Source organism: Ptychodera flava, chromosome 13 (assembly GCF_041260155.1).
Source record: "Ptychodera flava strain L36383 chromosome 13, AS_Pfla_20210202, whole genome shotgun sequence".
NCBI classification, from domain to species: domain Eukaryota; kingdom Metazoa; phylum Hemichordata; class Enteropneusta; family Ptychoderidae; genus Ptychodera; species Ptychodera flava.
The window spans coordinates 41,783,333-41,810,596 of record NC_091940.1 but is presented as its reverse complement, the minus strand read 5'-3'; the positions used below and the strand labels follow the sequence as shown (position 1 = coordinate 41,810,596).

General features: G+C 36.8%; 1 protein-coding gene across 1 annotated transcript; it reads left to right on the top strand.

Annotated features, from left to right (window-relative positions):
• Nucleotides 1–101: 101 nt before the first annotated feature.
• On the top strand, nucleotides 102–23,720 carry LOC139148492 (TBC1 domain family member 20-like). The gene is made up of 9 exons (XM_070719968.1): nucleotides 102–568; nucleotides 2,942–3,130; nucleotides 4,143–4,220; nucleotides 4,775–4,869; nucleotides 6,878–6,969; nucleotides 7,432–7,533; nucleotides 8,182–8,323; nucleotides 19,379–19,563; nucleotides 19,992–23,720. The coding sequence occupies exons 1-9, from the start codon at nucleotides 460–462 to the stop codon at nucleotides 20,221–20,223; spliced, it is 1,224 nt and encodes a 407-aa protein (XP_070576069.1). The 5' UTR covers nucleotides 102–459; the 3' UTR covers nucleotides 20,224–23,720.
• Nucleotides 23,721–27,264: the final 3,544 nt, after the last annotated feature.

Sequence of the window (27,264 nt, the reverse complement as noted above, 5' to 3'; positions counted from 1 at the left end):
TTTCTTATAATAGTTTTTGACAGTTTGATTTCTATCACTAATATCTTAGATTATTTTATCGTACAGAACTTAAACACTCACTTGGCGGGCCCGTTATCCATGATGCAATATGCAAGATGGCTGCTTACAATGATACATGGAGATACAGGAGGAGAAACAGACGTGACAAGAGCTCCGAATTGTAACCATGGGTCTTTGATAACCAGGCAGTTGTCTCAAACGGTTGTCAAGGTTCATCTGGTCTGTTTTCTTTCATTATCCTGGCACACGCTAATAAATGTGCAACGCTCAACATTGAAGAGAACTTCAGAACTGCCGACATTGCGTGAACCAACCAAGGACTCGTGAACAAGCTGGATTACCGGCTTTGTTTTGAGCCGTAGCTTTAACTTATTTTCTGATCACGTGCATTATTCGTTAAAATTCTGCCACTTTATTATGTTATCCAAATGAACTTCTATGAATTCAAAGAGAAAAAGCAGAAGTGTAACTCCGAAAAAACGCGGCCAGCTATCATCAGCATCACCGGCTAGGGCGAGATCAAGAGGAGCTTCGCCGTCCTGTAAAGGTGAGCTGACGTTCATTGTTGAGGTAAAGACGTGTATGGTCATCAGACGCTGCATATCGTGACGCAACAGCACATCCACGGCCAGACGAGTTTGTAATTAAGTGTTCCTGTCGAGCTGTTGTTTGGCATCGTCACGGTACAAAAAAGCGCGATAAAAATGATGCAATTAATACAAACGAAGGGACGTTTGCGTTGCATAATTTACTGTAGCTGGAGGTTGTTCCGAATAACTAGCTGCAAAATTGTAGCTCTACGGTGAGGCGGTCGGTGAGTTTTGGTTTTTGCGACATCGCTCACCAGTAGAGCTACAATGCCGAAGGCCCTGAAGCATACAAAATAAGCACGCTGCACATGGCATGACATTTTGATGTAAAATCCCATATATTTACTGCATTTGGTCATACTGATTTACTACTGAAGATTAAACACTATACTACACTAACCTTGTCGTGTATGGGGTTTGGTATTTGTTCAAATACGTCGATCGCGTTCCAAAAACATTTCTTGGAGCCGCCATTACCAACTTCTGGTAATGGCGGCTCCCAGAAACACGCTCAATGTTTATGGAACGCGATCGACGTGTCTGTGCTAATACCAAACCCCATAAACGACAAGGTTAGTGTAGTATAGTGTTTAGTCTTCAGTAGTGATAAATCGGTACGACCAAATGCAGTTAATATGCGGGATTTTACATGAAAATGCCGCGCCATGTGTGGCGCGCTTATTTTGTATGCTACAGGGCCTTCGGCATTGTAGCTCTACTGGTGAGCGATGTCGCAAAAACCAAAACTCACCGACCGCCTCACCGTAGAGCTACAATTTTGCAGCTACTTCCGAATAACATAACATTGCCCCGCAGTCCAATCCACATTACGCCAGGCACAAGCTTTGTCTCTACCTCTGTCCGACGAACTGATCTATTATTTAAATATGGTCATAATAATGATGATGATAATAATAATAACAATAATGATCATGATCATGATGATGTTAATTATCATTATCATTATTATTATCATGATAATTTATTATTGAAATATGGTCAGAGTTAATTATAATGATGATGATAATATTAACAACAATAATAATATTATTTAAATTAGCATTTTAATATATTTCCTGTAACATCATTTTTAGCGTGTGGATAACCCTTTCCTTTCATTGCTTATGTTCGTTTTTAGTTCTACAATTACAAACAGTCTTTGGGGTCCAATCAGACTTGCCTCATGTCTGTGATCATATAAATATCAAAACAGAGTAAATTGAAAAATACTCTGGTAGACTATATTGTATGCCCAAGGAAAGCCAAATGACTAGGGACAGTCTAGAAAATGGGCTCAAACTGTCTATACATTGATCACCAAGTGAGCCATGCCTGGACCGATTAAATTCAAACTTGATACAAGTACAATTTTACTATGCAGCGTATATTAACTTCATTTTAATTGATGGGTCCAATATGGCCACCTTGGGCTATTTTGTTACAAGTTGTTCATGTGTAGAGGCATTTCGTAGATATGCCTATACAGATCGCATTCAAAGTTGTATGAGGACATCGTAACATGTCATGCATACATGCATGTCAATTTGTGTTGTGATACAATCCTTCATGGCCTAGAAATAGGCATTGATTGAAATCAGTCTGCTCAGACATATTTGCCAAACGGCTTTTGACATGATAAAATCATAAGAGTGTGGCCATCCAGAAGCAGTGTTGGAGCATATCAAGACACAAAATGACACTTTCTGGTTATTATAATTCAGGGTTCGAAGTAACTGGTTGTGATGCGTCAAAAGACCACCAATTATCTCATTTCGACCACCAGATTCTATTGTGGATGATCCATCTTGTCCACCAAGTCTTTGGCAGTCACGCTAGTTGTAAATGTTATTGCTAGGAGTATCCAGACACACAAAATGATTGTCCTCAGAGATAGATACTTCAGCAGTTATGAAGTACACATCTGGTCTGTTCAATCACAGTCCTTCACTGTGGTTCAATGTTGGTCCCTCAATCCCACTTAACTCCACTCAATTGAGTGTTCCTTTGGATAGAAAATGTCTCTCTTTGTTTTACTGTTTACTGCAATGATTGTCATGATTAAAGTCAGCAAACATTTCATATTGTCTCCTTGCAAATTTTGTCTAGTCACTAAGTGAGACAGGTCAAACAGCAAACAAGCTCTAGAAGAAGTCAGAACGATAAAATATTTTTATGTTCTTGGCAATTCTACAACTTTGTGTATGCCACTTTAGATACAGCCAGTAATTATTCTATACCTACCGGTAACACTACAATATAGCTATTGATTGTTACATTGTTAGCTACTGTCTGCTTGGTTACATCTTTAGCAACTGTCTGATTTGTTACAGTGGATGCAGAATCAGGACGCAAGATCAAGCTAGAACTGATCAACAAGGCACTTCTGTCTGATCCTGTAGATGTAGCCACGCTGAGAAAGTTGGCTATTAGTCATGGTGGGTTACTAACTGATGACATCAGGAGGAAAGCATGGCCAAAACTGCTCAATGTCAATATTTTTGAAATTCCAAGCAAACCAGGCAAGTATCAGTATTTATGATGGGATACACTATCAATGATCAAGCAAATATTTCACACTGAACTTTTTTGTTACTAAGAAGTCAACAAGTACAGGCCACCTAACATTATTACGTTTACAGGAAGAAAGATCGTGCACATTATATTTCACTTCTCATATTTCATTTTTAATTTCCTTTATTGTATTTCTTTATGTTCAATGAAATCAAGAAGAAGTCCATCGGTGCGGTATCAGCTTTGATATCAACTGTAAAAAACACAGTGTTCAGTGAATGAGAGCAACATTGTAGGATGCTTCCAAAGCTGCATGTTAAAATATATGTGGATACATAACAATAAAGTTCACAAATATGGTTAATGTCTGGTGATTCTGCGCTGTGAATTACTGTTGCATCGCAAAAAGGGCTTCTTCTTCAGCATGAAGATTTTGGTCACTCAACTTTAAAACAAGTTTTTGAAAATTTAATATTGAATATTTGAATGACAATTTTTATAAATAATGAAGTTTCAAGCTTTTCTATATTACTCCAAGAGCCTTCTGTACACAAATATGAAAATGAACATACACAAAAAATAAATGGCATTTTATATAAGGTAGAACGTGCCTCAGGGACAGATATTTGGACTCTCAAATTTCTCCAACTCTTTTCTGATCTACCACTTGAGGGCGATCATTTCAAAGCTCTTGGAAAAAGAAAAACTTTCACCATCTTAGTTTTTTGAAAATCCGAAATTTAATTTTTCCCCCCATAGAGTTAACACAGGGAATGCGACCATTTTTGAATTTCAAATATCGCAAAATGTTTGGTAATTTGTTTCGCTAGGTCCAAACTTTGCACAGTGACCCCAAATTTTATTGTTGATTTGGTAAGAGAATGAATGGTTGAAATTTCATTTAGCAAAGTTTGAGCAAAAGTTTAAGTCTTTCACTTTTGAGGTGCATAATACTTAAGAGCTTAGTTGAATCTTTTTATGGTAACCGTCATTATCCAAACAATTTTGTGTTTTGAACAGATGCTGATGTAACAAGTCACCGTGATTATCACCAGGTTGTGTTAGATGTGAACAGATCACTTAGAAGATTTCCTCCAGGTAAGCATATTAACATCTGTATAGAGTGTGACTTTGAACTGATGCTCAATATCAATAGGTGGTCAATGTCAATGACAGACTGCATAGTAAAGGAATTATCACTGTATACCCTCTCTCTCTCTCTCTCTCTCTCTCTCTCTCTCTCTCTCTCTATATATATATATATATATATATATATATATATATATATATATATATATATATATATATATATATATATATATATATATATATAATAATTTAATAATAATTAATTAATAATAATTATTTATAACGCTCTGCTTTTGCATTGAGCACTGAAATTTCCGAGGACATCTGTATACTTCGATATATATATATATATATATATATATATATATATATATATATATATATATATATATATATATATATATATATATGTATATATATATGTATGTATGTATATTATCCAGTAAAAATTGATGGCAAGTTGAAAACAGGACTTAAGTGTTACTCAGAGTTTCACTCTACATGTGTCCTCTGTAGTGATCATCAGATGAGAGTGAGAATTCTTCTTTGGTATTGTTTTCCAGGAATGCGAGATGACCAAAGAGAAGTACTTCAAGAACAGTTGATCAATATCATTGTCCGGGTTTTATTAAGAAACCCCCAGCTACATTACTATCAGGTAACAAAACCAAACCTTATATCAATGTCATTGTCAGGGTTTTATGAAGAAACCCCCAGCTACATTACTATCAGGTAACAAAACCAAACCTTATATCAATGTCATTGTCAGGGTTTTATGAAGAAACCCCCAGCTACATTACTATCAGGTAACAAAACCAAACCTTATATCAATGTCATTGTCAGGGTTTTATTAAAGAAAGGCACAGCTACATTATTATCAGGTATCAAAGCCAAAATCACTTGTGACAAACTTTTCTCTTCCTTTTCCATTCAAGCAAGAAATCATTTTCCATGGCTCTCAAAGACTGAACAAAGTCTTATAATGGATTCAATATTTTGTGGACACTGTCTTCTTAAGCTGGACAGAATATTAATCATATCAACAGCAAAGTAATGATTTCAGTTATTCTGCTAGGGTTTACAGATACACACTGTCACACCAATTGTTATACATATACAGCACTGTCACAATAATTGTTTTAAATATACAGCAGTCACACCTATTGTTATAAATATACAGCACTGTCACACCAATGGTTACACACATACACCACTGTCACAATAATTGTTATAAATATACAGCACTGTCACACCAATTGTTATACACATACAACTGTCACAATAATTGTTGTAAATATACAGCACTGTCACGCAGATTGTTATACATATACAGCACTGTCATAATAATTGTTATACCAGTACATATACATCACTGTCACATCAATTGTTTTACATATACAGTACTGTCACACCAATTGTTATACGTATACAGCACTGTTACACCATGTTATACATATATAGCACTGTTACACCAATTATTAATTTTATAATTCAATTGCCTTCTAATCTTTGAGAGTCAGTTCAATCTTCTTGAATTAATGTTTGATGAAATTTGTAGTGATTATGTCTCAATGTAAGAAAAATGAAATTGGAAGAGGTACGTTGGCATCAAGTGTCATTTACTCATTGCAATTTACATAGTCTGTTTACCTTTGTTCAGTCTGCATGGAATTTAACACATTCATACTGGCATGCAATCGAACCATGGACAGTGAGAGTGAGACCAAACTTATTTCTGTAAAATTTTGGCAAATTAATTCCCTGTGGACTGAGCAAGTGGAAATTACCCCCTTCACACAGACAAAGTTACGCCACCACTACACTGAAATAACTTTTACGTTGGTGTTATACAAGCAGTCTGAATGCTCAGCATCGAACCAATTTTGTCTAGATTGGGAGGGGGTCTATGGCCGACATAACATCTTAATTGGCCCAAATTTCCTTGTGTGGTGTTACACTGGTCCTGGTCCCAGATGATCATCAAGTTTGATCATAGACCTTTTTCAGGGTCTAAGGTTGATCATCAAGTGTACATTTACCAAAAGTTTTCAGTCCAGTCCTTATCATACCATGTTACAGTCAGAGCAACATTTTAACACCAAGTATAGCTCCACAAACAAGATCATGTCACCTGATTCATGTTGCTTGTACAACTGAGAGACACACATGTTAAATACATCATTAAAAACACCATGCAATGATATGCTGTATAGATAAACTGAAGCTGCCTCCGATGGTTCAAATAGTCAGTGGCAGTCATATTAGCCTTTCTTATGCATAAAGTGCATGTGAAAAACATGAACAGAACAAATATCATAAAGTTATCCAAGCCCACCATTTTGAACTTTGAAAGGTCAGAGGTCACAAATCGCTAAACATGCACCAAGGTATTTGTCAGGTGTGAGCAGAAACCAAATTTAAGCCTTGGGACAGTGCTACTTCGGACCAATTTTGGCCCTGGCCAAGTTGGCCTGAGTGAACAAGGTAAATGTGTCAACTGTCTCCAGGGACTATGAATGAAGCTCTTTGCAATACTTGCAGTATCCATGTGGATCAATTGGACATTCAGAAATGTACCGGTACGTTTATTGTTTTATTATGTTATGAAATTTTCATTTGATTTCCATGTATCTGATCATGTTTTTTTTCTTGATTTCCTTATACAGGGGTATCATGATATCTGCATAACATTCCTTTTAGTAGTTGGCCAGGACATTTCATTTGCCCTGATTGAACAACTTTCAACACATCATCTCAGGTGAGTCAGATGTTTCCATGGTCACATGATCCCCTGTGGAAACAAAGTCCAGTTATAATGAACAACTAGTAATACACTATATTGTACAGGTAGTAGAAATGCTATCTTTCCAACACTACATCAACACAGTTGACAACACTTTATGTAATGAAGGGATGTATGCTATTTTCCAATTTACTATGTTCTTGACATATGCATAAGATTGAATCATTTACTGGTGAAACAAACAAATTTTTACAGTTTTTTCATAATCAACACTGTGCTGGTAAAAGGTTATCAGCAAAGAACATTACATCATCAATTTTAAAAGACATGTCGACTCAATCTGTATTGTTGATATTTGTCAAATTTGCTAAGTTTTTTTTAGCTTCAACTTTTTTGCAACAGATGATTGGCATTTTGATTGCTGATAAAATTGTATAAATGACATAACATTATCTGCCATCTGTCATCTTCTTGCAGAGATTTTATGGATTCAACAATGGACAGTACTAAACACATGTTAAACTATTTATTGCCAATCATTGGGAAAGCAAATCCAGAATTAAAAGAATTTATGGAAAGGTAAAGTATACCTGTACTAGGCAGTAGATACCTGTGTATTGATACAATATCTGTACTAGGCAGTAGATATCTGTGTATTGATAAAATAACAGTACTAGGTAGTAGATATCTGTGTATTGATACGATGCCCGTACTAGGCAGTAGATATCTGTGTATTGACAGTATACCAGTACTAGGCAATAGATATCTGTGTATTGACAGTATACCAGTACTAGGCAGTAGATATCTGTGTATTGACAGTATACCAGTACTAGGCAGTAGACAGGTTGAACCAATTTGTCTTTTACTCCACACTACCAGTGTACTGTTACGGTCTTGGTATATTCCAACCCTCCCGTCATGACTTCAACAGGTGTAGATGGACTGACTCTCCTTGCAACATTTATTTTCACTCATGTACCAGTTAATCATCTTATATAAATATTTTGATAACAGTCTACATTGATGGAACTTCAGTTTTACTGAGTTTGATGTACAACAACAGTTAGACAATGCCATACAACATGAGTAGCTTTTGACTAACACATAGTGTTAGACAATGCCATACAACATGAGTGGCTTTTGACTAGCACACACTAGTGATCAGAAAATGAATCAAGTTGCATTTATCATATGTATTTACAGTAGTTCATTTTTTCTCATTTTTAGGTCAGATGTTGGTACAATATTTGCTCTAGCATGGTTGATAACATGGTATGGGCATGTGTTGTCTGATTTCCGTAGTGTTGTAAGGTTGTATGACTTCTTTTTGGCATGCCATCCTCTTATGCCAGTCTACCTTTCATCTGCGGTAAGTCCAGCCTAGTGTTTCTCAATGTAAGTTTATCAAGATGGTGTTTCTCAATAACTGTTTTGACAGGTATTGAAGGCACATAGAGATGTGTAAGCCATAAAACCAAAGGTAATTACATATAATGCCCCCATTTTCTGAATGAGTGTGGCTGAGTTGTGGACAAGTAATTTCCCGTGCATTGATGGTTATCCATCCTTGCCTATGGCTCGGAGAAATACCCCCACCTAGAATCATAAGGGAATTGTGAGTACATGACGCAGCCACACAAGTGAGGAATATGGCGGGTTTATGTATTTATCAAATGCATAGGCTCAGTTTTCTGTGAAGTAACCTTACAGGCATGATATTTAAAACTTATGCTGGGAAAGAACAATGGGAACTATTTTAAAAGTTCTCATGTTTGTGGTCACAGCTAACATGACTGCCCTAAGCTGTTCATAGCTAGCTATTGTTGTGGTTGACTTCAAGCACACTGAAGCTGCTCTTATAGATAATAGCAAGGTTTTGTCACAGCTAACATGACTGCCCTAAGCTGTTCATAGCTAGCTGTTGTTGTGGTTAACTTCAACCACACTGAAGCTGCTCTTATAGATAATAGCAAGGTTTTCTGTGTGAATCAAGTGGAAAGACAAGGTTTTTTGCATGATCAAGTGGAAAGATGAAAGACCAGGGATTTTAATGCAAGGTATCTATTTAGTACATACTAAAACATCAATATGAATGAAAATTCATTCATCAAATGACTGAACGTGCAAGCGGGATGACAAGACATATTGCTGTCAACTGTTTTAACCAAGAACCAGTTGCTGTGTTTGTCAATATTTAAACATCATCCAAAGAACATTGCTTTTCAAACTTTGTATTAACCCTTTGAGCTGCTGTAATTTTCCCACCAAAATTTTAGTACAACATTTTACCAATATTTTTAAATTTTTCTGTAAATATTTGGATAATTTTGGACCAAATGTACATTACATTTTATCTGCTAAAGTTTTTAATCATATTTTGGCAGACATATGAAAAAAATTGACTGAGGTATATTTTATAAAGGCAACAAAATTGACTTTGGCGCTCAAAGGGTTAAGGGGGCGCTGCACCCAACACGGCGTATTTTGCTCAAAAATCACTTTTTTGCAAATATCCATTCAATTTTAATTAGTGTGTTAACCCAAGATATTGGTTGGGTTCACCTTTTAGCTTGCCAAGCAGTCGCAAGGTGAAAGAAGCAGTGTTCTCCCCAGGCCGTTTAACAGGATCGGCCCCGATCCTTTATTTTTTTCGCCCGATCCTTTATTTTTTCGCCCGATCCTTTATTTTTTCAAGCCGATCCTGTTTCGTGTCCGCCGATTCTCTTTCAATGTGGCTGAAGACCTATTGTTTCTCGGCGGCGATTTTGTGTGAAACGAGTTCAAGTGTGAAACGGTTCTAATGTGGCGATAACACGACGTGCCAGATGATTAAAAGGTTTATTCCATCGCCAAAATGTGTGAAATGGTTAGACTGTTCTCCTCTCATGTCGATGCTTTAGGTGTTTTACACACAATGAGGCAGGGTTATCGGGTGCAAAGCACCCAAAGTCGCGCTTGTCTGTGAGGAGAATAAACAGGGCGGCCGTAGACGCGTAGTGCAAATGAACATCGGCTAAGACGGATGAAACTTAAATTCAAAAAGCATGAAATGTGTTACGCTGCCGATCGTACAGACAACGGCCATTTTATATAACATAACGGACATGGAGTATACTCAACCATGGATGTAAAAATAAAAATTACATCCATGACTCAACGAAAGGCTTGGTGTTGCATCTTTGCCAGCGGCACTCAGTCACCTCCATGGTCAAAGCATCTATACTAGGCAATTGGTTGAACTGCCGTTGCCACCCATGTCTCGCTCTGGTAAGAATCCGAAGGTCAGGAAAGTGATTTCGATCAGAAGTGGCTGAAATCGTACGATTGGTTGAGACAAAATTCAGATGCAAAAATGTATGGTACTGCCGCGTGTTCATATATCGTTGCGTGTCCGAGTTAGCCATTTCCAGATCTGAGTACGTCAACATGACGTTGAAGCCATGTGTGTCACCTCGTGTCACGCATTCGTAACTTGCATGGATTCGTTCGATTGACTTTGAGAAACAATTTCACTGATCCAGTTTCAAAACCCACGACCCGTTTTACAATATTCAGAGTACCATGAAATGAAATAAAAAGGAACTACATGAGTTAAAATAATCATTCGTGTGATCATCTGAATACAGCAGCTATGTATGTACGGTTAGGATATACAGTATAGGTTCAAAGGTCGCGTGTGTTCAAGCGTGCTCCACACACACAATGCATGGCTACGGCCGACGCCGCGCAGTTGTCGAAGTTTCGTACGTTTGTCGAAGTAGAAGTCGATGCAATTTCAAATCTTGTTCTTGAAAATACCCGTATCAATATTTTCGGGCTTCTCTTTATTATGAATTGAGTTTTAAAGTCAACATATTTCTCTGCAGGCATGCTCCTCTGACTAATATTCAGTCCCGTATGAACTTGTCCGTGTAACTAACTGTTTTGCCATGGACGTTTAAAACAGACGTCCATGGTTTTAGCAATCTGGCTACAGACAAACACGTACCGGTCGTAACAGAGGATCACATAAAACGTCTGATTTTGAATGTTATTCTAGAGAGAACTGGAAGACTTTGAATGAAAATATGGATGTGATATATGAAGTGCTTAAAGTGCACAAAAGATTTTACTTTATCCTTTTATTGTGGGATTTTTCTGATGCTATGGAGTGACATGTGTATTGCATAATTAACATAAAATTTACATAGTTATTGTTATGCAAATTAGCCGACCCTGTTTCAGAAATTTCTGGGGGAGAACACTGAAGAAGTGTTAATTTATGCAAATGTATGCAAATCACCCGATTTCCTGGCTTCTTTTTCCTCCCAATTTCAAAATTTCCAAAGAATTTAACTCCACTCTGGCTGGGTCAAATTTTCTGAAATTTTCACACTGTGTTCTTTAAATGTTATATAAAAAAACGACTATTTTGTTTGGCAATAAATTTCTTAACTTACATTTTGAATAAGAGGCATTTTAATTTTTGCTATTCATGATTTTAATCACTTTTTTGAGTGTCAGTCTTTTAACCCATCATATTTTAGCATGAGGACAGATAATGAAAAATAAAATAGCCTTTTTTTTCTACATATACTCTTCTTTCAAGTGACATATTACATTTTAGAAAATATCGTCAAGTTTTTTACTTAAATTAATTTTTATCCTAAATATCAAAATTGAGTTTTTTTGCCCCAAATATACACCCACTTCATCCTTCGAGTAAACTAATGCTACCAAACTAAACTTTAGAGTCTGTGCTTTTTGAAAGCTTTGAAAAAAACTGTGTTGGCAACATGCAGCTCCACCTTAAATTTCAAGATTATCAACATAATGTTTTATGAAATTATCAATGTATATTTAATATTTGATGAAAAAAAAGAGCTTGTTCGGCTCAAATTGGAAAATCAGTATGAGTACCCCAAAGCTTGAAAGTTCAACAACAAGGTACAATTCAGGAAACCTGATGCATAATATGCATACACATTGCAATAACTTGAACCTTCAAATTTACTAAAAATCCTCTGAACTACTGCCACTATTAGGGAATAAAATTCTTCTAATACATCTCAAGTCTTATTAACCTGACTGTCAGAAATGACAAACACTTGTCACTTCCTCTGTTTGACTCATTGACTAGTGATTGCTACTAGATGCTGGGGCAACGTTGATTGTGATGTATAACTTTCAACTGACAAATGTTGCTACAGACATGCATCCATACAACGGTACTGGTACTCTGTCTTGGGTCATCATTGACGACTGACAGGCTCTTTTGATGATCAGGTGGACTAACACAAAATGTCAGAGCAGCATCAAGTAGACGTCAGTGATGAAGACATTGAACAATTTATCACAAATAAGTGCAGAAAAAGCAAAAATTTATAAAAATTTAAGTATCGTTTGTATTTTGTATTTTACACAGGTATTTTAATATTAAGTATTTCCCTGTTTGATTACCCTTCTGACTTTTGCATTTGTGGAACTTGAAAATCAGTTGATTTTGTTAGTCCCCACGGACACCGTCCAGGGGGACTTATAGGTTTGGTCATGTCGGTGCATGTGTGCGTCCGTGCGTGCGTGCGTGCGTCCGTCCGTCCGTCCGTCTGTTCATGCAGATATCTCAGAGATGCCTAGAGCGATTTCATTCAAACTTGGTACAAGGATTACTCCTTATGTCATACATATGCACGTCGATTTGTTTCACAATGCGATCAAATTTGGCCGTGTAAGAGGACTTTTTAGTTTACACCTCCATAGCCTCCCATGTATAAGGCAGTTCTGCATAAGGTAGACTCCCACAGTAAGTGAGGCTACCCACAATTCCCCTTGATTTGCTCACTCAGACGTTTTTTGCTAAAGGTTTTTTACAATTGTATCAGTTCCACAACAATTTTTAACTTATAATTTAAGTTCAGGATTATTTGATAAAACTATGTTCCAAAATTATTGATTATGTTTAGAATTCAAGAGTAAATTGAATGAGAAGTCGATGTTTGAAGGTGCTAAAAATTGCACACTTGTCAAGATAAAGTTATCAGCAACTAAGATGGTTCCATCATACCACCTGTCAGACATGCAAATTTCCTTTGTTACGAAATTATAAGAAATCAATACCCTTTCTTTTGCCAACACAGATGCAACTTATTCCCTTAGTTTCCTTGAAAATATTGTGTATGGCTGTCAAAAATCTATGTCGACAAAATTACAAAATTGCTATCTCCTCCACGGAAAAGGGGTCGATCTTCTCATTATTCACACTGAGAAATCAGAAAATTATGATTATCAGAACTACCGGTATGTTGCCAGAATTTTGAAATATGGACCGAGTTGTTCTGTGTACAGAAGAAATTTGCTTCAGTTCAATGAGTGATCTCCGTGTGTACAGATCATGGAGAATTGTGAATAGCCTCACTTGCTTTGTCCCATGTATAAGTCAGTTCTCCATAGACTCCCATGTATAAGTCAGTTCTCCATAGACTCCCATGTATAAGGCCAAGAAAAATAAAAATTTAGTTTCTCATGGTATTCATATTGCAAAAAGGATGCAGTGACACAGTTTTTAGTCCCCCACAGATGAAGTCCAGGGGGCTTATAGATTTGGTCATGTCCGTCCGTTCATTCATCCATTCGTCCATCCGTTCACGCAGATATCTCAGACATTTTGACAAAATGTCACGTGACCTCGGTGACCTTTGACCTCAAATATTCATATTTGTCCATAACTCAGTAACCACAAGTGCTACACTAGACTTGGTTCAAGTCTGGGATTTGTGAATGTTTGAGTGGAGTGAACGCAATGATTTGTATTGTGCTTTCATGTGAAACGCGTGCGTGAGTGGACGCGATGAGTGAGGTGAACGCCATATAGGTGATTTTCACTCGAAATCACAGACTTGGCTTTCCTGCAGGGTTTGCGTTGCTATAAATTATTTATGAGATGACGTTTTTATTTACTTATATATTATTCATAAGATGTTGAGTGCGATCACGCCCATAAAAGTCAGCACGACCTCTGTTGTATCACCGAAAAGGCATGAAAATATCTGTGTTGTTTGTGGGGCCCATATTGCAAAATGCGATAATCGTCACTGGTTATTCAAGGATGGAAAAAAATAAACTGTCCTGTGAAGAAATAGTTTGACGTCGGTTCAAGTCTTGACCCCTTTCTGCACACTCATGTGAGTTGCAGATCATGCAGCAATCGGGCATCGACTCTGCTGAAAAGCCTCCAGCCGTTCCAACAATAGTTCAAATCTACATGATCTTGTCCAGACCAAAGAAGAAGTCAACAAGCGGCTTGTTCCGTGCGAAAACCAAAGGCCCAGCAAAAGGGTCCTAATAGACACCACAAACACTAAGTTCATGCGTTCTCATGGCCAGAACAATGGCTAGAGCTGCCAATCATTTTGTATTTGCTTGACGTCACTGTGTACACAGTCCGTCTGGCCGCTGGTACTTTGCAAGAAGTCCAAGTCGGTGAATCTGGCAGAAACTAACTCACTATACTGCGCAGAATCAAAGGTAACGCATTCAATCGCTGGGAAAACCTAGCCTGGGCTACCAAATTCTGAATAGGTTTGTACGAAATAAAAGAGATACAAGAGAAACTATTATGAATGATTATGTTTTTTAAAAATTCACCGACTTGAACCAAGTCTAGTGCTACACCCTTCATATATGGTATGATGGGACACCTTATGACGCCACATATTATACCTCATTAATTATGTGCATATCTAATTTTTAGTGAGCCAATAGAGCTAGAGGTCTGATTTTTGGTATATAGGGATAACTTAGCAATATAATTTTTTTTTGACAAAATGTCACGTGACCTCAATGACCTTTGACCTCAAATATACATATTTGTCCACAACTCACTAACCACAAGTGCTACACCCTTCATATTTGGTATGATGGAAGACCTTATGATGCCACATACTTTACCTCATTAATTATGCACATATCTAATTCTGAGCAAGCCAATAGAGCTGGATGTCTGATTTTTGGTATATAGGGAAAACTATAGGATAGAAATTTTTTGACAAAATGCCATGTAACCTCGATGACCTTTTACCTAAAATATACGTTTATGTCAATAAATAAGTAACCACAAGTGCTATGTCCTTTATAGTTTGTAGGATGGGAGACCTTATGACAACACACGCTTTACCTCATTAATTATGCATATATCTAATTCTGGGCAAGCGAATAGAGTTGGAGGTCTGATTTTTGGCATATAGGGATTAATGGTTCTACTCCGGAATAAAAAGGATGCGATGCGTACGCCGTTCTACATACTCAGTACGCCCAAATAATCACGTGATGCCGGTACAAACAAACCCACATGTGTACAGAACGCGTATGGCAATACACGTACGTCTGTGCGTGTTTGCGCACATGGCTTTGTTTGTACCGTGGTCGATTCGAATTCCGGGTTTGGCCTATTGGCAATACATTTTTTTTTTCAAAATGTCACGTGACCTCAATGACCTTTGACCTTGATTATACATATATATGCATAACTCAGTAACCACAAGTTCTATACCCTTCAATTTTGATAGGATATTAGACCTTAAGATGTTACATCTTGTACCCCATTTATTATGCGCATATGTATTTCTTGGCTGGCCAATACAGCTACAGGTCTGATCTCTTTTCCTGTTTTAGAACCATAACTTAGACATGCCTCATGTGTTTCAAATTGGGAACAACGACATAGACCTATGTGCCCATAGATCTCAACATATACACTCCAGTGATACTTCTTAATGACCACATTTCCCTTGCCCCATCAAGACTAATACTCCTATTACAAGTGGGGACTATGTCATTGTCAATGACTTGTTTGTTTATGTTGAAAGTAGTCTTGGTCCTGTATCCACCACATGTGGAATAAGGATTCATTGTACCAGTAGTTGTATACCAATAATGTGATGTCATAGTGTAGGGATAATTGGGTCTTCGCATGTGATAGCATAATTCTATTCTCCACTTGTTCATCATAATTTAATGCATTTTTCAAGTCTTAGGCATTGCCATATTCTCTGTTTTCTTCTATAATTTGCAAACTACTGCTTATGGAGATCTATTTGAAGGCACTGCAGAATTTCTGTATCTTGTGAAAAATTATTAACTAAAACAATTAATTACAACTGTTACAGTAAATCAGCTAACACATATGGTTTGGGTGAAAAGTGGGGAGTATTTAAGCCAACACTCCCCACAAACCTGCACACCGTGTCAATGCTTGACTGGTGTGGTGACTGCAGGGGGAGGCCAGTATTCATCACAAGGCACCCTCATGCAATTTTCAAAACACAACAGGGATCAAAAACAGTAAAATTACATTGCTAAAATAGCTAACACACAGGGTTTGGGTGAAAAATACAGAGCAGTTATTGAACACTGAGCAAACACTCCCATAAAGCTGCTAAACTAACTGAAACCCTGAGCTGGAACCAACGATTTAAAGGGGAAATTTATGGAAATTGTTTTGACATACTGAGGTACTGAAAATTAATGACAATAAGCATTGCTAACCCAGTCACCATGCATACATTATAATTCCCGTGGAAAAAGACAATGAAAGGAGAAAAAGCAGCCTCCCCTGCAGAATCTGTGGCCTGAATAGTGGTTGAAGGGGAGACCTGTGAGGGGGATGAGTTTTTCATGGGCGCAGGAGAAAACCCAGACACAGAGGGATCAGAGAGTTCCGGGAAAGGACTGTGAATGCATGTGACAAGCTAGCTGCTGGAATAAGGGCTCACATTCTTCTATATGCATCGACAATGCATAAAATGGATCTCGGAAACATGACAACTGTAGGCAATTTTTTGACGCCTGACAGGTGACAACAGAGGGAAGCCACGATGTATTATAGGATGCCCTCATACAACTTTCAAAATGTAATTTACAGTTTTTAACAGGGATCCAAATCAGTGAAATTTTCTCCATTGTGCAGGTTAAAGTAGCCATTTTTAAATGGCAAATATCAGTAAATTTTAGACAGTTTGTTTCTTAGATGCAAGACACTACCATGGCAATCTTTGATTTTTATCACAACTGGAAGTTGTGATATAGAGGTGGTTTCAACCGGTGTTTGATGTCGTCCATTTCCGTAAACGACAAAAAGTCAAAACCTGCTGAACAGACTGCGTTGATATTTGGTACCGATACATAGACTGGTTCCAAGGTTCCAATTCGGAAAAATGGAGCCAAACGGAGCGGAGGTTATATAGTTTTGGGAAATTTCTAACCCCCCTTTTTAACTAATTGATTTTAGGGGTCTTTCATATATGTAGTTTTGGAATGTACACCAATCCTGCATTGTGGACTGTTTTATGAGTTGTGGAACAGAAATGAGGTTTGATGAATGTTAGAAATATGCAGGATGGCTGATTCAAAGTATAAGATATTTCTATGCTCTTTTGGGTATCAAAAGCAATAAAAAAAAACATATTTCGTAGTTTAGATTCTCACTTTTGAGATGACCCTAAGCATTTGTTATGTAAACATCCTTGAGTCAATATACAGACTTTGACATTCCTGAGATTAAGTATCCATGACCTCACATGTTACAGTCTTTCACTACCATGGTATGGCCCAAACCCATTGTTATCAATGGTGAGTGTGGACCTGTCTACAGGAAATTGGGTGTGAACAGGTTAGACAATGCCATGACAAGTTGCAAGGTAGCACCAGTATAGAGTCCTACGCATGTCCATGTGTTCTCACAGGAAATTACAGGAAAAAAAATTATTTGAGAAGTTTCTCTCCTTTAAATAGATTTATATTACAATTTAAACCTGTCATGGATGGATTGCTCTCAAATGATCTGAAACACAGTTATTGCCCATTAGCAACAAATCTATAGCAAGATTTATGTAAAGTTCATGAACTTACACAAGGTATTAGACAAAAGATGACCATGACTTTGCTACTTTTCAACATTTATTTCATTCAGATTTCCTCAGCTTAGTGTAATATTTGTAATCTTAATTACTGTCAACTTAGCTTTACTAACTTATTCTAACCTCATATTCTTACACTACTGCTATACCTTATAACCACAAAATTTCAAGAGATGCATATATGATTGTCACTTAACAAACAATTTACAAATATGTCTTCTGCTGTTTTCTCCATATACATATACATGTCCCTTTTCTCATAAAAATGGGCTTAAAATTGCAATGTGAAAAATAGTCTTTCAGCTGTATGTTGCTCATTGACTTCGTGGTCTGTCTAATTAGTCTCCACGGACACCGTCCGGGGGGACTTATAGGTTTGGTCATGTCCGTGTGTGCGTGCCTGCGTCCGTGTGTGCATCCGTCCGTCTGTTCACGCAGATATCTCAGACATGCCCTGGTCAATTTCTTTCAAACTTTGCACAAGGATAGTACCCTACCCCATACAGATGCACGTCGATTTGGCCATGTTAGAGGACTTTTTAGTTTACACCACCATAGACTACCATGTATAAGTCAGCTGTCTATAGAATCCCATGTATAAGGCCAAGTAAAATAAAAATTAGTTTGTCATCATATTTATATTGCAAAAGGATTCAGTGACAGTTTTTAGTCCCCATGGATGAAGTCCAGGGCCTTATAGATTGGGTCATGTCCCTCCGTTCATGCAGATATATAAAATATTTTGACAAAATCTCCCGTGACCTCGGTGACCTTTGACCTCAAATATACATATTTGTCCATAACTCAGTAACCACAAGTGCTACACCCTTCTATATGGTATGATGGGACACCTTATGACGCCACATATTGTACCTCATTAATTATGTGCATATCTAATTTTGAGCGAGCCAATAGAGCTAGGTCTGATTTTTGGTATATAGGGATGACTTAGCAATTCAATTTTTTTGACAAATGTCACATGACCTCAGTGACATTTGACCTGAAATATACATATTTGTCCATAACTCAGTAACCACAAGTGCTACACCCTTCATATATGGTATGATGGGACACCGCATGACGCCACATATTGTACCTCATTAATTATGAGTAGTTTCACAATGTGCCAGTTGTGATCAAGTGCCATTGGCGCTATTTTTGTTTTTGATCGTGAAAAACAATAGTACAAAGTTTCCTCATTTGGGAAACTTTAGGCAAAATTTAAAATTTTTAGTTTCAATGTATGTATCATCTTAAAGTTAAGATTTTTAATTCGTAAGTTTGAAGTCATTTTGTACAAGTACTGGTATGTGCTCTCCAAGTGATGTTGACTTAATGGTTGAGAAAGATTGTGGATGTGTATCAGAGATTCATACATTTTTACGTAGGAAGTAATATTGCACAAGTATTATCAAAGTATTTGTGAAACTGCTTCCACCAATGATATCAACTTAATTCCATTTTCCTTTAATTAGTGCAAAATGATAATGGCCAAAAAGTAATCATATGTGATACTGTCATTTGTCACACAGATAGTGTTGCACCGAGAGAAAGAAGTACTGGCAGGTGATTGTGAAATGACCTATGTTCATAGTCTCTTGTCTAAAATACCCCAAGATTTACCATTTGAACATCTGATAAGCAGAGCTGGAGATCTGTTTGTACAGTATCCTCCGTCAGCTCTGGCCAAGGAAGCTCAGTTACAGTATAAACAAAGGTATGCAGCTTGTATATAATGTTGAGTAATTACTTTACAAACAGACAAACATACAGCCATTAAATCAGCTATTATGTTGCTTGACCCATGCATTTATTAGGTTTCATTTCTTACATACATACTCAACATTGTGAATTTTACCATGCCATCTTGTCTCATTAAAAAATTCTACTTCCTGTCAGAAATCATTCTTAGTCTTCAAGTTTAGGATATTTTTCAAAAGCTATTTCATTTCATATGTTGATAGAACTGTAATGAACAGAATTCTCAGAATTGTAGAGGATATTTAGTGTTTAGGCTTTTCATGCAACAGTGCAATCAAGTAGATGTGTACCATATTTTAATTTTGGCGTCCATAGATTTTACTGGAAAACTATTTGCTTCTTATTTTGTTGTATATTTCTTTCTTGTTTTGCTGTATTTTTCAGTTCAACATTGTCCAAACATGGAGAATTTGAAAAGACCTCCCTCAATCAAAGACCAGATACTGTATTGAAACAGAGGCGGAAACAGCTGGCAGAACGTCGGAATCAATTGACACCAAACGGCATTGACCAGAAAGACCACAGTGCTATAGTAAAAGTCGCAGTATGGGCGTTGACTGCATCAGTGGGTGCTGCTTTGTTTGCTGTGTTAAATACTGCAGCAGAATGGATGTGAGAATTTCAGTGATCTGTGCTTGGTGATCTATTGTTGTTTGAACTGCAAACCACCATTACACTCTTATGGTTCAAGGTCCAAAACATCATAAGAAAGCTCCATCTGAAGAATTGTCGATAATTTCCTCTTCCAACATGGTGTTCTGGTGTAATTTTACCGTTTACCATGGTGTTGTTAGGCCAGTCCACTTTGAAGAGGGGTGATTCGTTTGGCCCTCTCACTTTGAACAGGGGTGATTCATTAGATCTGTTCACTTTGAACAGGGGTGATTTGTTAGGCCAGTTTACTTTGAACAGGGATGATTTGGTAGGCCAGTTTACTTTAAATGGGGTGATTAGTTAGATATTTGATGATCCAGGAAGGAATATGTAGCTGTTGACAAATAAGAATGCAAGACATCAAGACCATAAAGATTTAAAATCAACATACAATGATGGAGTAGTTTCTATCATACATCACTCCCTATCAAAATAGCAATTACATAATTTTCACCAACAATATGTCAGGCACTTGATGGAATTTGAGTTTTCAAAATTATGTAAAGTTAGTTATCAAACGTATTTTGAAATCAAGTTCACAAAGTTTATTGTTGGTAGCACAAGACTAGTCACACTTTGTAATTCAGGTATGTGTTTTGCGTTGTCCACTCTTACAAGAATGAGCAAGGGTACATCTGATGTTATCGTAAACCCACTGATAATCTGCCATCCAGATACATTGGCAGTACCACCAGGTTATGGGAAATTGTAATTATTTCATATATTTGTTTTGAATGATGTGGATGTCAGACAATAATACAACAATACAAGATATACAGGAGTTGTGAAAACAAAATCTGCGGCTGCAGACTGCTTCTCCCAAAATTCCAAAGCTGGTAATATGTTAAATCAGGTCATAATATCTGCAGTCTAAAAAGAAAACTCGCTGTAATGTGCTGTGATAGAACTTAGTTATTTGTGTACAATTTCTAAAATTGAGAAATCAACTGTGTGTATCAACCACAGTCATGAACACAATATAAAATGATGAGAGTACATATAAAGTCAATATATGTGAAATGATAGGCTGCTTGTTTGTTACTTGTAATGTCCATAGCAAAAGACAGATACTTTGACTTTGAATTGAAACTAGGCTGCCTGTTGTCTCTGAAGGGTTTGTTTTTGAAATGCTGAAAATTCCACACATTTCTACAGGTAGATGTATCAGTGCCCACCAAATCTACCGGTATCTCTTCCTGTCACCTCACAGCAAACTGCTCCAGGTTTAAGTCTACCCACTGATAAGCGACGTTCAGTGAACAAGCAGGCTTATCTGTGCAGAAATAATTTCTCTTCTGTATTCATCATTGCACTGTTGAAATCTTCAACAAAACAAAAACATTTCGGGACTTTCTTTTTTTTTAGCTCCACTGTCTGCTACGTGGGGCTTATCAGATAGTTAGGTGTCCACTGTCAGTTATTTCTATACCTACTACTACTACTTCAGTCATTTCTATGAAACAGCACAGTTTGAACCTACATTTATGTAATCTTGGATTAAAGAATTACCGATCTTTTTGAAAGAGAAAGAGTTGACCTAACTGTGTCAGACTGCAGTTTGGGAATTTGTTGGTACTCTCTGCAAGACGCAGTGTTAACAAGCAGTGTCAAACAGCCATACTGTGTACATACAAATCTTGTAGATTTGTATGCAGAGAGAAATACCAAATTCCAACATTGCATCCGACAACAAAGTGTGAACTTTAACATCGGAGGTTGTATCTGAAAAGAGTAATGTTGATACCCAGTCACATGTTCCATACTAGAGTTTTTGTTGAGACAATCTCCTGTATGCCTTCAGTGACAGTTTTTGTCGGCTTTGCGTGTAAATTTTACAACTATGTAAACTACCCGTATATCAGCAGAATGGAAAATAAGTGACACTTGGGTCTAGATTCAAATGTAAGATAGGATGTCCATTGGGGACAGATATTCAGACTCTCAAACTTTAACAATTTCTCTTTTTTTAGTCTACTTCTTTTGGGATTCATCTTGAAGCTTGTTGAGTAAGTGAAGATCTCACCAACTCATTTTTGTGAAAATCAAAAATTTGTTTTATACTCATAGAGTTAAACACAGTGATGTGTCGCCAATTTGAATATCAAGTGTTGATAAATACTGGGTGCTTTGCTTCTCTAGTACCAGATGTTGCATGGTCAGGTCACCCTTGATATATTCTTGATTTCAAGATACCTTACAGAAAGTATGAGTACAAGTTTAAGTCTTTCAGTTTCTAGGTACAACTCAAAAAATAGAAAGACACAGTAAACTGTTACAGTTTTGCAGTGGTAGTTGCAATTTGACAGGTCAGAACTCTTCACCTTAATTCACAAACCACTTTCAACATTTTACTGATAAAATTGTACAGCATGTATGTTTGGTTATACCTGTTACTGATAGACCATGTAAGCTCTATGAGATATCTGAAATCCATTACTGAGATACACAGATCCCTCTGTGTGTGAAGGTGTGTCTTGAAAGTATAATCTTCTGATTGGGACATTGTCCTTGAAACTATATCATTTTGTTGCTTCAGAATGTGTTGTGTTCATTTCTACTCAATGTTTTCTAACTGCAAGGGCGGCCTTGTCAACAAATTGATACTTTGACTAAAGCACCTACAAACTACCACTAGCACATTCCATTCATGTTACTGTGACGTCTGGTTGCATACAGCAGTCATTCAGCTAAATTGAAACATATCCCTTTTGAATTAGATTCAAGCCGCAAGCTCACTTTCGATGAATAGGTATATGAGCAATGTGTATTTTGATCATATCTAGTTCCTCTTGTTATCCCACAAGGGGGTTATTTGTGCAAAATGAACTTTCAACTGCATGCTCACACAAAGCTGTTGATTTTCTTGTCTCTACTCTTTCAGTATTTTTTCTGAAAATATTCTGCCAGTTTTGAGACATCAAAACACCAAGTGTGCAATGTTTCAAGATATTTGTAGTTTGTTTTAATAATTTGCTATTTATGTTGTGAAATATTATGTTAATACTCATGCTGTATTCATATCGTCAATTTGAAAAGTCAGAATTTTGTTTTAATTTATTGAAATTACAGTGTTGTAATCTATTCATTACAATAGGTCTGAATCAAAATTCTAATTCTCAGTGGAAACAGGCTTCTCGGAGTCTGTGTGTCAGTGCAGGCTTATAGAATATTCCTGTTGAGAAATTGATTGGTCGCAACAACTTGCATACCTTGATCTTCATATAGATCTGTGTGATCACAGAATAGAACATCTTTCACCAGGCTGTCAAATTTGCATATGAATTTAATCTGCTTGTCAGTGTCATGTGATCATCATCAACGCTTACATTTTGAGTTATAGAAATACAGCATTTCTGTTTGAGAATTTTCTCTTTAAATTTCACATTTTGTATGATCGTCTGGTCAATTCTCCATTTGTTGAATGTGAAGATAATAAACATATGATTTGTTCACCGATAATATCTGTATACTTTTCTGTGTTTAGCAAAATTAACGTAGTTAATAGCTGTTCCAGCCTGATCATAATCTTAGGCGTTTTATCTCGCCAAATATTTAGAATCCAAGTGGATTTTGAAAATCATCTTTGGCACACGTATTATGATGACACATTCAACTTGAGAACAGCAGCAGCCAGTTTCCTAAGATATTCAGTGCAGTCTACAATTGAACGATATAGTCATAAAGTATGCCTCAACAACATTTGCTTGTGGCAGAATAGGTAAGAAATTGAACAGATTTTTGTTTATTTTAAATTTCCCGATATTTTCCAAATCTTGCAATATTATGTGAAAGACGGAGAATTTTTGTCAAAGCGGAGTGAATCTCTTTCCTGTCCTTTCAGTGGGTCACACCATGCTGTGTTTGTAAAGATGTAAATGTATACATGCACCATTTAGGCTGTTTATCATGAAGTTGCATGGAGGTGGCCATATTTAGGTGCGGCACCCGTTTATTGTTTGTCTTACAGAAACCTCCCCATGCAGTCTCACTCAGTGGATAATTATACTTGAGTAAACATCTCTGAGTAAGAACATTTCTATGAACTAATTTTAATCTAAATATAAAATCATGAAAATAATGTCAAAAGTTGCAACTCATGTGCCTTTAAGTCTTGCTGCTGGGTCATAAAGTAATGAACATATGGCAGTCTTGCTCTTCTTTCAATTGTCACATGAAATGTTACTTGAACCAATATTACTATATTATTAGACAGCTTAAATATCAAGGATAATTGTTTATAATTTAATTCCATATTTGAACTAAACTAGCTAGCTTCAATAAAATTTTCGATTTTCAGAAAATTTAAAGTTTTGTTTCTCTAGGGTTTTCAAAATAAGCCCCCCACAAGTGGTAAATCAGAAGAGAAATTGAGGTGCATTCTACCTTAAGTGGCAAACATGGTATTTTCTGGACGTAATTAGAATAAGATAACGTTTTCCATGCAGGGTATCATGTAGGAAAGTAGTATCAAAATTAACTAGGGTGAAGAACAGTACTTAGGGAGCTGTCATTATTTATGATAGGGGGGTCGGAAGAAGTCACTCGAATAATGATTGACAGGAAGGGGTGATACAAAAGTGATACACAAAAAGGGGGTAATGCGAAAAGATTCACATGTTACAGTACGTTGTTCAATGTGTTACCAAATTGCACTATTTTAATGTAACCCCCTCGTGACCTCCTCTATGTAATCACTGCTTTCCAGCCTGATTATCAAACACAATTTAAATTGATACAGATTCAGTGTTTATAAATATACAAACAATACCCTTCAAGTCCGTTTCTGCGATTTTTTCACCGAGTCTCCATTCAAATTATATGGCGCGACATTTACAATTCCTTGAAAAGCACCCCTAAGTCTATCACCTTCAATAGTGCATAACAAAAAAACAAAGGCATATTAAGGAAATCCCAGACACATATTTGAAGGATATTATCAAGGCTTGTCAATGCACAAATTTCAATCAGAAATCGTGCAGCATGTTTGCTAAAGGGAGAGAAAACCGATTTTTGGAAGGTTCAGCAAAACGCTTGTCACATGATTATTATGCAAAGAATGACCGTATACTGTGCACGGTCGGATTTCCCACTATGGGGGCCCGTTCTGGTCAATATTATGTTTTATTAATTTTAGTATGTTAGAATTAATTTATGTAGACTGGAATTAATTTACTAGCACCTCGAATTAATTGTATGTTTCTTTTAATTAATTTTTATATGCTTTAATAAATTTTGTGTAGTCATGCCGAATAATTTGATGTGTTCCAATTAATTATTTCTGCTTATCTTTGCTGTAATTAATTTTATGTAGTCTAGAATTAATTTTGCTAACATTTCAAATTATTTATATGTTTTTTATGTGCCGGAATTAATTTTATGTAGTCTAGATTTAATATATTAATTCCTTCAATTATTTGGGGTTCAAAATGTTTTCACGTGCTGCAATTAATTTAATGTGTGCCAGAATTAATTTCTACTAGTGTCTTGAATTAATTTTGTGTTCGGTTGAAGTAATTATGTGTTTGAGCGAATTAATTATATGTGTTCGCTCGAATTAATTATACGTGTTCGCTCGAATTAATTTTATGTGTTTGCTCGAATTAATTATATGTGTTTGCTCGAATTATTTTCGGCCGATCCCACAGTCCTTTGCGCACGCTTTCTTAAATCAATATGGCGGCTCCCGACCGGAGTGGTATTATTCAGGCGCTCGAACCGTGATCTGTGAAAATGGAAATCAATAAACTGATCACAAAAACTTTTGTAGTGTCTCCTGTCTGAGGGATCGTGTATGTGATTGCCCATAGAGTGAAGCCCGACCAATTTTGTGTTTACGTCAGACGCAAACGTTCACCCTAGGCCCTTTCTATCGGGCTTTGCCAATCATCGTGTACTGTAGTCTGTAGTACAGTGCAGTGTGCACCGTAAACGTACTCAGCATTCGAAAAGAAATCTGCCGAACAGATATCTACGAATATGAAAACCAATAAAGAACTTACATGTAACAATGACCACCAGGAAATGTCTCCAGCTTGATTACTGTCAAATGTCCCTAATTACAAATATAGCATTCGGCAGTTTCACCTCTATCTGACAGGCTTCGCTACGCGAAGCCGGCCTGAATACCGGAGGAGAAAACTAACAGGCCGGCTTCGCGTAGCGAAGCCTGTCAGATAGAGGTGAAACTGCCGAATGCTATATTTGTAATTAGGGACATTTGACAGTAATCAAGCTTGGAGACATTTCCTGGTGGTCATTGTTACATGTAAGTTCTTTATTGGTTTTCATATTCGTAGATATCTGTTCGGCAGATTTCTTTTCGAATGCTGCGTACGCTTACGGTACACACTGCACTGCACTACACTACAGTACACGATGATTGGCAAAGCCGATAGAAAGGGTGAACGTTCGCGTCTTACGTAAACACAAAATTGGTCGGGCTTCACTCTATGGGCAATCACATACACGATCCCTCAGACAGGAGACACTGCAAAAGTTTTTGTGATCAGTTTATTGATTTCCATTTTCACAGATCACGGTTCGAGCGCCTGAATAATACCACTCCGGTCGGGAGCCGCCATATTGATTTAAGAAAGCGTGCGCAAAGGACTGTGGGATCGGCCGAAAATAATTCGAGCAAACACATATAATTAATTCGAGCAAACACATAAAATTAATTCGAGCGAACACGTATAATTAATTCGAGCGAACACATATAATTAATTCGCTCAAACACATAATTACTTCAACCGAACACAAAATTAATTCAAGACACTAGTTCTGGCACACATTAAATTAATTGCAGCACGTGAAAACATTTTGAACCCCAAATAAATTGAAGGAATTAATATATTAAATCTAGACTACATAAAATTAATTCCGGCACATAAAAAACATATAAATAATTTGAAATGTTAGCAAAATTAATTCTAGACTACATAAAATTAATTACAGCAAAGATAAGCAGAAATAATTAATTGGAACACATCAAATTAATTCGGCA